Here is a 16,407-nt window from a genome sequence, read left to right as displayed (position 1 = left end):
CAAAGAAACCAAGGACGAAGACTAGTTTGTATATCCTAGTCTAAAGAGACAACACCAAAATTACAATACTGTCCTTCTTCTTGGAAGTTGGATGGGCTTCATAGGGGTATGTTTCAGTTGCACTTTCATCATTGTATTAATTGTATTATTAATTAATTATTAATGATTTTTTATATTATTAGTTGTAATATTAAATATAATTGTAAAAAATCTATAAATATATTAATTGGAATACTGTTGAATATTAGAATTAGTTATTAATTATAAAAAAGGAAAAATCTTACATTAATGAAATTATTAATTAGTTTTTTACATTACTAATTGTATTAAAAATTAATTAAAAAACCTTTCATGCATTTAATTAAAATATTAAAGAGTTAAATTTTAATAATAAAAAATTCAAAAATGGTAAAGTTAAATTAAGTAATTATTTATATATAACAAATATGTTAACAAAATAGTTAATTACACAATTATATTTCCTAATTATATTAAAAAGTAGAGTTTAATGGATATGCACTGACGGTGTAAAATAGTTTTACACAGTCATCCAATCAAAGCATGCCACATAGGAGAGATAATTACATTTGACTTTAATTTTAATTAAAAGAATAAGATATTTTCTAATTTGGCGGAATTCAATTGGATGTCTGTGTAAAACTATTTTACACTGTCAGTGCATATCCATTAAACTCTAAAAAGTATTTGAATATTTAAAGATATTGTATGTTATTTAATTGCCTATTATTGAAAAAATAATTTAAATAAATAAAGAAACATAAAATAATTTGATATAGATATATAATAAAAATTAATGAATTTTAATTTGAAATGTATAAATAACCATAATTTTAAGTGTGAAAACTTTTAATATTAAAAATATTAAAATAATTTATACTAATTATGTCTATTCAGTATTATGCATAGATTTGTGCAACATACGAGTTTTATATCTAGTTTTATTCTTGATAATAATGTTTTTTTTATAAGCTGATAATAATGTGGATTTCACATTATTATATGACTAAAGTTATGTACCAAAAAAAATATGACTAAAGTTAAAAGTGAGGAGGTTCAAAAAAAAAAAATTAAAAGTGAGGAGACTATTTTTTTACAATCCATGTTTTACTACTCCCAAAGAGTAATGTGTTTCAAAAGAAATAAAAAATCTCTCACAATCAGGAAAAAAAAAACATTGTATTTTCTTTCCACTTAACTCGTCTCTTTGCACTTTCTATCAAAAAACAAATTTTCATCTTCATATTTTAATTATATTTAAGATTTCATTCACTGTGTTTATAAAATCACGTCATAATCTTATTCTTATCAAATCACATATTTTATATTTTTTTTCTTTGGTACATGTTTTTTATATGGATTTAATTCATTAAAGTCAGTGAATAGTATTAAAGGGTTAAATAAATCATAATCGACATAAGTTATTTGGAGTTTTTTTTTCAATCAACATCAAATTCTTTAAGATCCTAATAGAATACAAATATATAATTCATAAAATACATATACATGAAAATTTACATATAAAAAATAACTCATAATTTACACCAAAACTCACACGCGATAGCATAATAAGTTCAAAACATAAGAATCATAATCCAAGTGTCATAACATATAAGTCACAATGACTTACATTTTCCTTATTAGGTTTTTTCCCCAATTGGGTTTTGCCTAGCAAGGTTTTAATGAGGCTCATCTCTAGAATATTCTATCTTGAGGGTGGTTGATATTGTTTTATTGGTTTCATGTGAATTTGTTCCCATGAAATTTTCTCTATCAATAATATATCTTTTTGCTGGAAAAAAAAACATATAAGTCACAATGTTTTATGTTTACTTATTTATAATTTAAAAATTACATATATATGAAAATTAATTTATTTATTATAAAATTTCAACGTAAAATTACGTGCAGCGGACGTGTTATCGCACTAGTATGATATATTCACAAGAAACATAGTTCGTAATCGTTTAGGGATTATCACCTTTTTTTATAAAAAAAAATATTGATCACTTTATGAGTTTTGGCTAAAATGAGTCTTCTTCTGTAAAAAAAAATTAAATGAACATTGAAATTGGCTATAAATAGAAAAGCCCATGGATGAAACTTCATATCTTTAGGATTGCAAGATCAAGATCCAAAAGATCCTTTTTTTCTTTAATCAGAATTTAGGTGCGATTTAATCCATTCTCCTATCCTACAATAGATTCAGATCATTGGGCTTTCTCGAATCCTAAAATCGTAAGATCTTGAGATCTAAATTAGGATCTTAACAACACTACATACGCAACAAAAGAAAACTTCAAATAACCTATCTCAATTATGATTTATTTCACCCTTTAAAATCATAATCGAGATATTTTATGAAAATAATGTCCCCCACTTTTTTTGTCAATCAACATCAAATTTAATAAAATATTTATAAATGATCATAATAATAGTTTTTATTTAATTCAAATATTTGATATTTTATCGTAAAAAAATTGATATCTTTATATAAATGACAAATTTTACTTTTTATCATGAAGATCTCTACAAAAATATTTTTGAAAACTAAAAAAATATATTTTTCAAAAAAAAAACTATAAGACATGATTTTAGAAGTTTAAAAACTTTTAACTTACTTTCTCTTTTTATATTTTTCATATCTTTTTCTATCACATTACTTATCATATCTCTCAATTATATTTTTTTCTTTCTATCTCTCATTTATATGAACATAGATAAATATGAACAAGTCATTTTCCTACTAGAATCGCTGTGGTGCTTCTGATAATTTCATCCGTACCTTTTCACCACTGCTCTGCTCCCCCCTAATGCTTTATATTTTATTTCTGATTTCTAAACATAAAAGGCTATAAGAGGAAGCAGTTTCAATGCTCAATGCAGTGCATTGATTCTTATTTCCATGTCTGTGTTGGGTGGCAGCAACCAATAAAGGAATCAGACTAACATCGCCAGGTATATATATTCAGCAACCCCCAATAATTAAAATATTAGAGCACGTACGATCGAAGATGAATTAATTATTATGCAAATCTTCGAGCAATTATTTAATTGTCAATTTGTCCCCGTTCCCTTAAAATATTGCAAGAATTATGGGGTGATTATGGAGTTACTATAAGTTTAAAGATTTTGTCTTGAGTTGGGTTTCGTAGTGGAAAGCGAGAGTTCCCAAGTTGTCCTACGCTGACTGTCTCAGTCTCCATAACCTCAAACCAAAATATTTTATTCCAACAAGATTTAGCATAGTTGTAAATAGTTAGATGCATTTTGTTTAAGTTCCAATTTAGAGTGATGTGTATGTAAAAAAATATTAAAATAGACTTACCCACTTAATATAATTTTCAAGTCTTATATTTTTACTGCCAAGTGCCAACCGAGAGATACCTTGAAAACCAAAAATGTTTTATTTCAAGTATTTGGTTCTTTGCATGATGTTGTCACTCTCCTCCACATCTCTCATTTTTCAATGTATGCTTTTTCCTTTTGAACATCCTTGGATTCTACAATATCCAGAACACGTTGTCTAATGTTCCTACTTCCTATGATGATGAGAGAGGAGATAAGAATAGGGCATAATATCACTTGGATTAATTACGCTCATTTAAGTGTGTGTTTGGTTTAAGCACACGGATGCAAATGTATAGGTATGAGGGCAAGTGCCCTTACTTAATTTTGGGAAAAACATTAGAAAAAAAATTTGAGTAGTAAAAATATGTGATTTTTTATGATCTTTTTGATAAAAAATGTTTTCACTTATGTCCTACATTGCTAAATGTATCACACATTGCTAATTGCCCTCACTTGAGTAGTAAAAGTATGTGGTTTTTTATGATCTCTTTGCTAAAAAATGTCATCACTTGTGTTCCCTTTGGTAAAAAATGTCTTCACTTCTAAAAGTATATGTTAATATTTTTTGTTAAACTTATATGTATATATTGCCCCCACTACATTAAATTTCTGAATCCGTCACTGGGTTTAAGAACCTATAAATCAACTCTAACTTAGTAAAACTATTTTGGGATGCCGAATGTTTGATAGTCATTTGTGAGAATTTATCATTTGAGCTCCAAAATCAAACATATATACGTAAAAAACTAATTAAATAAAAATATAGGTAGTTTAAATCACTCATGAAGATTTTTTTACCTTATACAGGGAAAATTAATTAATAAAAATTGAGATAAGCGGTAAGGACTTCTATAACTTTTTATTTTATTTATACCTTATATTATATTTGTCCAATTAAATGAGAAAAAAAATTCTAATGAGTAATTTTAGACAGCTCCAGATAGGGTATTCTAGATGAAAATATTTTTATTTTCTAAGGGAAAATATTGTTTTTGAGATTGAATGTAGGGTGAATGGTAAAAGTCAGGTGGAGTCCACACTTAAAAAGTTCACCCCAAGGCACGGAAAACTCATGATATTAGAAGGGGAAAAAGATACAAAAAGTACCCAATTATCCTTATTAGCTTGACCTACTTTATCATGACAAAAAAAGTCTTCATTGTTGGAATACAATCTTTTGTCCCTCAATACAATCAGTAATATTCAAATAAAATAAATATACCCATTTATAATAATATTCATCGTTTGGGACTATATTGATTTCTAGTCGTTTTGTTCTAGCCCAAGATTTTGGTGCCGAGAAACGTTGTTAGTAACTGTTCTCACAAAGTTTAAGTATAATGACAGGTTAAGTGTGCGGAAAGAAGCATTAAACACTTTTATAATAGCCTTACATGGTTACAAGTAAATATATACTTGCTCTTATTCGCCTAATGCCTTTCATATTGTCTATTATTGTTTATTCGTAATTTTCCTTCATGCCAGTTTTTCCATCCCTTTGTCTTGTAGTGACGATGTCCCTTTCTTCTTTTAAGTTGTGAGCTGCTAAGCGACGCGTATTTAGTTTGTACGTACAATTTGTCTCCCATATCCTATGAATCCCTTCTGCTTGTTGTCTTTGACTCTCGAGCCTTCAGAGTTTGTTTCCTCTTTAGTATCGTGTGTAGTCCCCTATAATCGTTTGTTGACTGAATGCAAAGGTATGTCCTCTTTTAAGTATACATTGTAGTTATAAACGAGATCATACAAGACCAGAGATACCTCAAGTCCTCAACCATAAGGTATGAACTTATTCTTAGGAGTGTGCCTAACTTAAGAGGAAGAGCGGGTCCACAACCCCTTAAAGCTGAAGTTGAGAAGCAAAAAGGCTTGAGTTGTTCTTATTAGGACTTGATTCGGACTTAGGATGCCCTGGTCGAGGGGTATACTCCTTTTTCTGACCAAGTTAGAGGTTACACGTCCTCTTAAGATTGGAGTTGACATGTTTATTTTATTCTTACTAGGGCTTGATTTGGACTTGAGATGCCCTAATCTAGGGGTATATTCCTATGTCGACTAGAAGAGGGGGTATACAACCTCGTATGGTTGAAGTTGAGAAATGGATATGCTTGTGCTATTATTACTATAACCTGGTATGGACTTCGAATACCCTCGTTGAGACGTTGAGGGATATATTCCTTGGTCCAACTAGATTGGTGAGTACACAACCCCTTTAAGGTTGGAGCTTTGAAGCGAACATACTTTTGTTGTTTATGGAGTTGGGATACCTTGGTCGAGGGGTAATTCCTTGGTTTGAGATCATATGAGATGGTATATATCTTCTCAATGATGGAGCTAAGAAGCGAATATGTTTGTGTTGTTCTTACTATGACTTGATATGAGCTTGTGATACCTTGGTTGATGGTTATATTCCTTGGTCGGACCACGTGGGAGAGTACACAACCCCTTAACATTGAAGTTGAGAAACGAACAAGTTTGTGTTATTCATTAAGACTTGATCTGGACTTGGGATACTCTAATTGAAGAGTATATTCCTTGGTTCGACCAAATGGTTTACACATAAACCCTTTAGGTCTATATTCTATATTTTAATACTTTATTTTTTAAATTTGTTTAATGTAAAATGTTGAACCTGAACCCAATGAGGGTGATTACAATAGTAATAAGTGGTTGTTTGAATCTCTAAGTCGAGAATTCGATTTCTAATAGCCGAATAATTGGGGGTGACATTTAACCTTCACCACGTCTGAGTTGGAATTACTAAAACAATTTTTTTTTTAAAAAATAATCTGCTTCGTATGCATGAAGAAACTCTTGTATCTAAAAAATCAAAATATGCACGATTTGAAGTTTTACATAAGCCAAGTTGCTAAATTCAAAAAAAAACTTTCTTAATTGAAGAAGACTTCTCGTGTTTTAGTGCAAGGTAAAGAACTGGCATGACATGAGTATATTTGGCGACATCTTTATACCAAAAGAGAGATAATGCTAGGATAGGCACTAGGCATAAAGAACTGCAAAAGGTTAATTACCATACTTGTCTTGTCTTGTTTATTCCGCACTCCGCAGACCTTGTTCCCAGGAATGTTTGCCGGAGAACATGGTGGGTGTGGCTTGGCCTAACACCTAACTATACAAATAAAGTTTAAAGTCTAGAGTTCCAATTTCAATTATAATTTTCTTTCAAAAACTAATGCTTTATTTGGATGAATAAATAGAAATGAGTTTAAAGAATATGGGTGAAAAATGAGGTAATTTTTAAATTATTTATATTAAGAGAAAAAAAAAGAGAGAATGAATGGAAAAATAAAAGTAATACTTTTGTAGTTATATTGTAACATCCTAATATGATGATTGATTTTACGGTAACAACACGAGTTTTCCAACACGTGTTATCTTCATAACTCATATGCTTTAAGAGAAAACTTCACAAGAGGTTACTCATCTAAATATTGCTTCAAAACAAACATACTTAACTTTGAAGTTTTTAAAAGTTGAGCTTCCGAAAAGAAGATGCGTGTTGATGTCATGAGTAGTATCAATCAAATCTTTTATACTTTCCTAAACGGTATAATTTCATATATATAATCTCGGAATACCTCATTACACCGTCGATCACTCTCATACCTTGTCGGCCCCGAGTGTCACATACATAAATTACTATTTCACCTTTTTATATCAATCTTTAAAATAAATGGTTAAAATGGTGATGAGTTTGATTTCCTATAGATATGATATTTGGTTCCAATGTATTGTAGTTTTTTCTATGTAAAAATAGATAGTTTTATGAGATATTTACCTTTTTCAAGAAGGTATAACTAGCCAATTCTGATTAGTCAATCTTAATTTCAAGGACACAAGACCAAAAAGTTAGTTATTGAAATTAGTTAATTGGTCGCATACAATCTTTTTTTATTTTAACCAAGAGTTAAATATGTTTAGTCCTTGATTTATACTACAATTGAGTCTCAAATGGTCCCTAAATTGTTTGTATAGCTTCTAGTCAAAAAAAATTGTTTTAAAGAAAGATACCGTGATGTTATTAGGTTTATGTTACAATTTTTTTCAAACAGTCACCAACCCAAGGACAATTATAGTCAGATATAACTTGTCCACATTTACTTTTTACATTATAGTTCTTCAAAGTTCTCTTTAATCACTTTTAGTTATTCTCTTTCTCATTTCCACTCTTCCTCCCCCATTATCCTTGCATTCCCCCAAACCTTCCTCCACCTCCACCATGCAGCCACCGTATCCTTCCATACATTCCCCCAAATCTTCCAGCCCCTCCTCCGCCTCTCCCTCCCTAATCAACGATGTTTCATTTGTTAATGTGACAAATTATATTTCTCCGCTTAATGTGTTGAGATGTGTGTTTTACCGTTTGAGTTCAACAAAAGTAGAAAATGAGTAAAATACTAAAATCAAACTTTTTTTTCGAAGAAAGGATGATAATTTTGCAAAAAAAAACAATGATGTAGTGTTGGGCCATTGGGCTTGTGGCAGCCCAAAAACAAGTATTAAGTCAATAATAATTAATAGAGCAAAGGTTGAGAGAGAAGAGAGAAAAGGACCATTTCCATAGTTTGATTGTGGAAAAGGAAAGCATATCAGGAAAACAAACAGAGTTAATGGAACCTTCATTTGTTACGAGTTTATAGTTGAAAATGGCAAGAAGAACAACAACAAGAGTAACAATCACCAACCACCACCACTTCCAACATCTTCCTAATTCTACGTTGTTCACTCGCTCTTTTCACTTCATATCAAAGCCTGCGTCACCATCATCCTCATCACCTACACCACCATGATCCCTTGCTTCACCCTCACTTCCGGATCTCACCTTCACATACACCTTCAAACTTCACTGCCTTCTCGCTCTTCCTCATGGACCCCGCTACTTCTCGTCCAGCTGTAGTCATCGATAATGGCTCCGGGTACCCTTTTCTCCATCTGGGTGTTTTTTTTGCTCTGTTTCAATATTGCCCACCACGTGTTTGTTAAAATTACCCTGTTGGATTTTTTTGATTTTTCGAAGTTCTGTGATTAGAATTGTGTGAATTCCTGATTGACATGAATTGGGTTATGTTTTTTGTTGCAGGTATACGAAGATGGGGTTTGCTGGTAATGTTGAGCCATGTTTTATTGTTCCGACAGTGGTTGCGGTTAACGAGTCCTTTCTGAATCAATCGAGGAGCACTTCTAAAGGCAATTGGGTTGCCCAGCACAACGCTGGGGTTATGGCGGATCTTGATTTCTTTATTGGGGATGATGCGCTTTCTAAGTCGCGATCCAGCAGCACTTACAATCTCACTTACCCGATTCGGCATGGCCAGGTTGATAACTGGGACGCCATGGAGCGCTACTGGCAGCAGTGCATATTCAACTATTTGAGGTGTGATCCTGAGGATCACTATTTTCTCTTGACGGAGAGTCCGTTGACAGCTCCTGAGAGTCGCGAGTATACTGGGGAAATCATGTTTGAGACTTTTAATGTACCTGGACTTTACATTGCTGTGAATTCTGTGCTTGCTCTTGCAGCTGGCTACACAACATCTAAGGTTGGTAATTGGTACTCTGTGAAAAATATTGTGTAGTATGTAGATAGAGTTGGAATTGTGGAGTTGGATGATTAATCTTTAATGTTTTGTTCATTTAAGCTTCTGCAAAATCTCCTCTACAACTTTTCTAGCTAGCTATCGATGCGCAATATGCATAGGATGTTTTATCAACCCCTGCAATTTGACTCTCTTGATATTTTCGCCTGAAAGTGTGATGTGTTGAATATGAACTTTGTGGTAGTTTTGCAATATTACAAGCTCATAGGATAATTTATCAGCTCTCCTTATAGTGTTGGATGTAAAATGTTAAGTTGGTTATTCGCAATTACTTGCAAACTTGATGACATAGCCCCAGGAGCTATCAAGAAATTCTGTTTCTTGATTTTTATTATTATACCTATATCCTATTTTCAGAATGTTTTCCTTTTAGGCTGATTTGGAATTCTTCTCAGTGTGAGATGACAGGAGTCGTAGTGGATGTTGGAGATGGGTCTACTCATGTTGTGCCTGTCGCAGATGGCTATGTTATTGGGAGTAGTATCAAATCGATTCCTCTTGCTGGAAAGGATGTTACTCTTTTTGTTCAGCAGCTTATGCGGGTAGGCAATCCTTGTGGTAAAAAGTAGAACTTTATTCTGCTGGTATCTGTTCCTAAATTTTAATATCTGGGAATTGCTTTGAACCACTTTTTGTTAATATTGAGGGTTCTCACAAATTTCCATTTAGACTAGCTACTGAAACCAGTCATGTCTCATGTGTAAACACTAAAAAATGGAAGAACATTATGTGATGTATTTATGCTAATAGAATTGTTTTTACATGTTTAATAGTTAATAAGTGGAAGTGTAGGTCACTAATTCATGATTGAGTAAAAAATTATTCATGTATTTTGCTTTTCTTTTTTTGCACTTAATGCGATTGTAATAATCCATATCCAATTGTCAATTTTCAATATTCAGATTCATGAACTGTCTCATGTTGACATTGTTTCATTCAGGAAAGAGGAGAGAATGTACCACCTGAAGATTCTTTTGAAGTGGCTCGTAAAGTAAAGGAAATGTATTGCTACACATGCTCTGACATTGTGAAGGTTGTCTCCATTTTCACCTTTAATGCTTTGGACATAATCATCTGAGGAGTTTGTGATGTGCTGTGCCCTTTGTTTCTTTTAATTTTGTTGAGCCCAGCATTAGGGTGTTTATGAACTTCCTTAATACTTTTAATTGCTTCCCTTTTGTGAAATAAGGGATATCAAGTTGCTTTCTGGACTTATAAATTCTCCTTAATAACAATAGCTCAATTTCTCAGGAATTTAATAAACATGACAAAGAACCAGCCAAATATATCAAGCAATGGAGAGGCATCAAACCAAAGACAGGGGCTCCATATTCCTGTGATATTGGCTATGAACGATTTCTTGGCCCTGAGGTTTGTTTGGTGGCTCTACTTTTCTCTATTATGCATACCTAAATTTGTCTTAGAGGGTTCTGGATTGTACATATTTGTATCTACTTGTTTTTTTTTTCTTACCTTTTTTAGCTTTGTGAATACCTGAACCCATATCCTTAATACTGAATTAATTTTGAACTTGATTAGTTCCTACTTCCTACCATCAATACCAACCTGAATTATAGGGGATTTTATGGGAAAATGATAAAAAAAAATTGAAGTGATATTTTTTCATTTTGCCTTGCCCTACCTTTGCCGTGATAAGGTCAAAGTTTGTTCCTTTTCCCTTTTGGTTTATAAAAGAGATCTAATACCTAGTGTGGGGGAGGGGAAGGGAGGCTTTAAAATGTTGGCAATGTAGCCTGGCTGGGATTTCAACCAGGGATCAACTGATCAAGTTGTCACCTGATCAGCTATAGCTCATGGTGCTCCTTGGGTTTGTTCCTTTAACCTTAACTTTTGAAGAATTCATGAAAATGTAGCTGTAGTAGTGCCTTGTTTTAAGTGTTGAACTTCTCTATGGGTTTGGGACTTAGGTCATTATGTCAACAAGATTGGTGAATTAAGATATCTGTTTGTTTTTTCTATGATTTCTGCAGGTTTTCTTTAATCCTGAGATATATAGCAGTGACTTTAGCACTCCTTTGCCAGTTGTAATAGACAAGTGCATTCAGTCTGCTCCAATTGACACGAGAAGATCATTGTACAAGGTTAGTACCGTAGTACCTTATCTCATTTTACTGGCTGACATTCACATCAAGTAAACCCTGTGAGAGTGCCTACTTCAGGGGCCTAAATTTTATGATGTGCGGTTTTAACATGATATATGTAAGAGAGAAATGCTAGCAACATACTCTTTTGAATACACTCTTCAACACACTCCCCAGGTTTGATCTATTTTCGGAAAGTCAATGCATTTGCCTTGTAAATTTATAATTTTCCTAAACTGACCTTTTTAAAAAATAGACAATTATAAGAAGTGTTTGAAGAGTGTGTTGCTAGCATTCCTCTATTTAAAATACTAAATTTTACTGAGCATTGAGTAGTCAGCTTTTACCCTAATATCATGGAACTTCTAAGGCTCATGATTAGCAGAGGGCATTTTCAGTTGTTGTTGGCCCAGATGCAGTAAATTAGTGTTACGTGTTATATGAGTCTACAGTATTTAATATCTGATTTTATGAAGCCTTCTAGTTTACATATTCTTAGCAATTGGTTGAACTCTTTACATCTTGCATTGTCTTCAATTCAGAATATAGTGTTGTCTGGAGGATCAACCATGTTCAAGGATTTTCACAGGAGGTTGCAACGTGATCTAAAGAAAATTGTTGATGCTCGTGCCCTTTCAGCTGAAACACGTCTAAATGGGGAGATAAAAGTGAGTTAATACATACTTCTTATTTTATCGATGGTGCTCTTTTTCTCTGTCTATATTAACCTTGTTTACACAATTTGTACGACCAAAACAGTCAACCATGGACACATCATTATTTTTTGTTAAATAATTACGCAAATCTTCGTGCCGCTCAATTTAAAATAATGATGTGTCTGTTTTTGGTTGGTTTGGTTGGCATAAATTGTGCAGACAAGGTCTACACAAGCTTCTCCACATGCTTGGAAGTTGTGACATTGGCATATTTATGAAAAGCTTGAGTAATTTACTGCTTTGGTCCGGCATTCACCTTTTTTCTTTATTTCCTTTATTTGGAGCCCACAGTCACATCCAGTGGAGGTCAATGTACTCAGCCATCCAATCCAGAGATTTGCAGTTTGGTTTGGGGGTTCTGTGCTTGCATCAACGCCTGAGTTTTTTACGGTATGCATTTTGTTCATTTTATGGGTCAGGAAGGTCAATCCTTGTACCATAATTTCTACTTCTCTATAATGATAATCAGTGTTTCCATTTAGTATGGGATACTTGTTCAGTGACTCACTTTTTTCTCTGACATAATCACATAAATACTTGGTCCAAAATCTTAATGTGTTCTTTTGACATTTACACATTTGGTCTTAAATTGTTGGTGTTGGATAGTGTGAGTTTGTAGGTTTAGGTTATTCCTTTATTTGTTGGCAGTACATCTTAGATTTGTCCTTGAGAAAGTTCACCTATGTAGTTGTTAATGCCTCTTTGTCTGGCATTGGTAACCTGAGTTGATTTTTCATGTTTTACCACATTGCTCAACAATTCTATGATTGCATCCAAGTACATAACAAATTATATGGTATTAGTTGCTATTGGGAATATTAAACTGCACCAGTGTAAAAATAAAACAGCATTTTTTTGCCATCTAGACTATGATGTCTTCTTTTCTTGTGATAATGTCCTTGTTCCAGTCAGACAAGTCCATTATTTCTTAAATGTTTCCTACTTTCCTTCATATAATAGCAGTCTCATACCCTATGCAAAGCTAACCTGTTTTTGTTTTAAAATTTCTGGCCCAATGTGCAGGCTTGTCATACCAAGGCAGAGTATGAAGAATATGGAGCAAGCATTTGCAGGACAAATCCTGTTTTCAAGGGGATGTATTAAAGCAAAAAACAATTAGCTGGTCATGAATGCAGTTTCTTGATTAAAGTATTGCATGAATGTCTAGTTATTTTGATCCTCAATTCACCTCCTTGCTTTCTTCAGGGTGGCAGAATTAAGTTAGAATATGTATATTCAGTGGAAAAAAAAAATGCATTTCCTGTTTTTATTCCCAAAGTTCGTCCTAGGCAGTCAATTTCATGTGGTTAATACGGTTCCCAGCAGGTCTAGATGGTACTTATTGTAGTTAGAAAAATGATTTTTGACAAAAAGTTGGCTCAGCTAAATTGCATTTTTTATGTTCGTTCAGCTTAGAGTTTGATGAAGTTCTGCATTTTTTTCAGTTGTTGTTGGGACTGATAATTCCATTATATACTTCTCTAGTTAGGGAGTTAAATTCATTGGGATTGAATTGTAATACTAATAAGCATTAGTGCAGGTTAGAGTTGTGTTTATGTGAATCACATATTCTTGCACTTTTCAGTACGTAATGTACAATATATTGACTATTCATGATTTGTGATATTTACTGTCTTGTATCTTGAACTTATTCTCCCAATATTTTTGAAATAATAACTACTCTTCTTCTAGTAGCAAATTTTCTGTTAGTGAAGGTGGTTGAAGGAATGAAGGTTTTACCATTTTTACAGCACAAAATCCCACTTCTATTCAAGTAGCTTGTTCCATTTCCCATTTTCCCATGTGTGAGGTCTTGACATCTCACTACTCTTATGTACGTGAGTAACTACTAAATGTAAGAAATAAATGATGTCCATTCATGATTATAGAACACTGGAATAAATTGTGTACATGAAGGTTTTGATGATCTCCTTTAAATTGAAACCATAATGCTTGCGTATGAGTTAAAATGAATCACTTAAATCATCAAGCGAGCTTACTAACACCTTTCATCTGAATCATGAGTTAGTGAGTAATAAATAATACAAACTTTTTCTCACTTATTGCCAATATTTGCTCTTCACATCATTCTGGTTTCAATCTTTATCATTTTGGTTAGATGTAATTCACAAGTCTGTTATATTTGACTTTCTAAAACGGTGTTTCCCAACTAAACAAATTAAGCTTCAACGTGTGTGTCCAATGATGTTTGAAGCTTTATTCTAAATCTAAACAAAAATAAGGTACCATAAACAACTCTCAACGTTAAAAACTGAGTAGTTATTATCAATTAAGCTTCTTTTATTCAAGCATGATCATATATATTAGCATGAAAAAAATCGTTGATTAGTTGGGTTTCATAACCAAACAAACTTGACGATTACATGTCCAAATTAAAAAAACAACACGCATGCACGTGCGATCGAGAAGAAACAGATATAAACATTAATCCTATTCCTCTCTATCTTAGCATGCATTGCTGAACCAAACGATCAGAATCAATTAGAAGTAGAAGAAGCCGGCGAGAGCGGCGGTGGCAGCTCCGGCAACAGCTGAAACTTGGTGGAGGGAAGAGGCGGCGGAAGCGGGTGCCTCAGCCTGAGCATTAGCATTGTCGAAGGCACCGGGAGGCACGGGCCCACCGATGGGAGCGGCGACAACAGTGCCGGGTGAAGGAGCGTCGCCACCCTTAGTTCCGATCATGAACTCAGTGTCATCTTCTTCGTAGTCGGACTCGTTGGTGGAGGGTGCCTCGGCGGCACGTGCGATGCCAATGATGGCGAACATGACAAAGGCAAGAACCACAACATAGCGTGCACGTGCCATTCTGATAGAAAATATTTTTGGTTTTGTTTGTTATAAGGATGAGAGGCGCGTGCAGTTTTTCTCTAGCTACAACAAGAGAGATAGAGAAACGCTGCAAGGAAAGGGTTGATATTGTGGTGGATGCGGAGATTAAGATTTTGCAAGGAAGGGTTCTTATAGGATACAAGGTGATGCGAAGTGTGAGGAAAACCATTGGTGTCTAACCCTTTTTAGTTTGATTATAATGGGAATGTGCTCGTTTTGTGGGAACAAAAATGACATAGTTAGTATTGTTTGTTGAATTTGTGGTATTTCAACATCTTTACTATATACATGTATGACTCTTTTATGAGAATGTGTGACAATCTTTACTTAGGCCCCTTCACTTCATATATAGGGAGGGTCTTAATTATGATATGATTTAAAGTAATTAGGTGAGTTTAAGAAAGAGAAATATATGTAATTCAAGGTGAATCAATGTTTTTGTGTGTGTTCTGTCACAATTAATGAGAAAATTTACCACATGAAGGGTCAAGATTTTTGGGTTCTGTTATTCATTTCAAGAGCAAGTGTAACGGGCTAGGTTTAAACTTCAGCATTCAACGCCTGAAAATAGTCCATTTATCTTTTTTTTTGGTTCAAAAGTCCATTTATCCAATACCAAGACCAAAGCGACCAAGGCCTGGGTCATGAAGATGATTAGGTGAACACAGCAAAAACATCTCAACTAAATAAACATAACCTATATTTTTTTTATAAAGAACATTTAACTAAAAAAAAAAGTCAGATTTGGGCCATTTTCAAAAGACTTTTGAACCTATAACATGTTTGTCAATTTAGAGAAAAACTTATTGTTCATTTGAATACTCATTATAAATTAACATTTTAAGTAGGTTTTTAAGCTGACCGAACTTTAAAATGGGTCATACTATACCGTAAAAATGTCTTATTTCAGACTAATATGTCAAATTCAGGCTCAAAGTACGTTTAAGAGACTTGAGCCTTAGAAAGCTAGCCCAACGAAGCCTAGTTTTTGGCATATTAGAAGAACAAGTAAAGTGAGATTTTTTGTAACGGTTTTTTGACCGTCAATAATTACGCGATTTGTTGTAGTGGAGTAAGTGCCCAAATATACTTCTTGGTTACTTTTACTAATGTATGTTAGTGGCAATTTACGCATTCGTGGACTTACAAAGTTTTTTTTTCCCAAAGACTAATAAGCACCAAAAAAAATTCAGGACTGAATTACCTATTTAGTATTTACTCAATTAAAATGTAAAAGAGGGAAACTTACAAATGCGAAATAACAAATCTTTTTAATTGAAAATTAGATTGTTAGATGTCGGGGGATGGAATTGTACTGAACATTAAAATTAAAATGTAAAAGAGGAAAATTCAAAAATTTGAAATTACAAAACTATTTTAATTGCTTGGGTGTAAGATTTCCTTTTCTCGTTTTGTTTTTCAAATAATAAGTTTTAGTTTTATTTTTTCAGATTTCGTGTTTTTCTTCTTTTACATTTTTCAGTCCAAACAAAGGTTAAACTAGAAGATTACAAAATCTTGCTTCGTTCATGGCAAGATTGGGAGGAGTGCCGATTAAAGATTGGGTGAGATACTGATCCCATTGCTATGGCCGCAGATAACCAATGAATGTAACTGTAATAACTGTAACGATGCAACATATATATGCATGGTGATTGGCGAACCTATCAGAAGAGTCATGCATGCAGCTTGAACATATTCATTGGAATTTTGTAATCACATGCATGTAGTTTCTGCCCTAATAAGTCAAGT

The 16,407-nt window shown here is 33.1% G+C and overlaps 1 protein-coding gene across 1 annotated transcript; it reads left to right on the top strand.

Annotated features, from left to right (window-relative positions):
• The first annotated feature begins 7,934 nt into the window (after positions 1-7,934).
• LOC130711671 (actin-related protein 3) lies at positions 7,935-13,452 on the top strand. Its single transcript, XM_057561381.1, has 9 exons — positions 7,935-8,306; positions 8,471-8,930; positions 9,383-9,529; positions 9,928-10,020; positions 10,239-10,358; positions 10,979-11,089; positions 11,632-11,757; positions 12,097-12,195; positions 12,829-13,452. The coding sequence occupies exons 1-9, from the start codon at positions 8,257-8,259 to the stop codon at positions 12,907-12,909; spliced, it is 1,287 nt and encodes a 428-aa protein (XP_057417364.1). The 5' UTR covers positions 7,935-8,256; the 3' UTR covers positions 12,910-13,452.
• The last annotated feature ends 2,955 nt before the right edge of the window (positions 13,453-16,407 follow it).

The sequence above is a fragment of the Lotus japonicus genome, chromosome 4 (assembly GCF_012489685.1).
Source record: "Lotus japonicus ecotype B-129 chromosome 4, LjGifu_v1.2".
In the NCBI taxonomy this organism is placed as follows: Eukaryota; Viridiplantae; Streptophyta; class Magnoliopsida; order Fabales; family Fabaceae; genus Lotus; species Lotus japonicus.
The sequence above is the reverse complement of the archived record's forward strand: the minus strand, read 5'-3'. Positions and strand labels throughout refer to the sequence as shown.

Excerpts from the sequence above, each read along its gene's own strand:
- LOC130711671 (XM_057561381.1), top strand. The coding sequence starts at position 8,257 with ATGGACCCCGCTACTTCTCGTCCAGCTGTAGTCATCGATAATGGCTCC. Across the intron at positions 9,530-9,927 it reads TTGTTCAGCAGCTTATGCGG|GAAAGAGGAGAGAATGTACC; the intron begins GTAGGCAATCCT and ends TGTTTCATTCAG. Across the intron at positions 12,196-12,828 it reads CAACGCCTGAGTTTTTTACG|GCTTGTCATACCAAGGCAGA; the intron begins GTATGCATTTTG and ends CCCAATGTGCAG.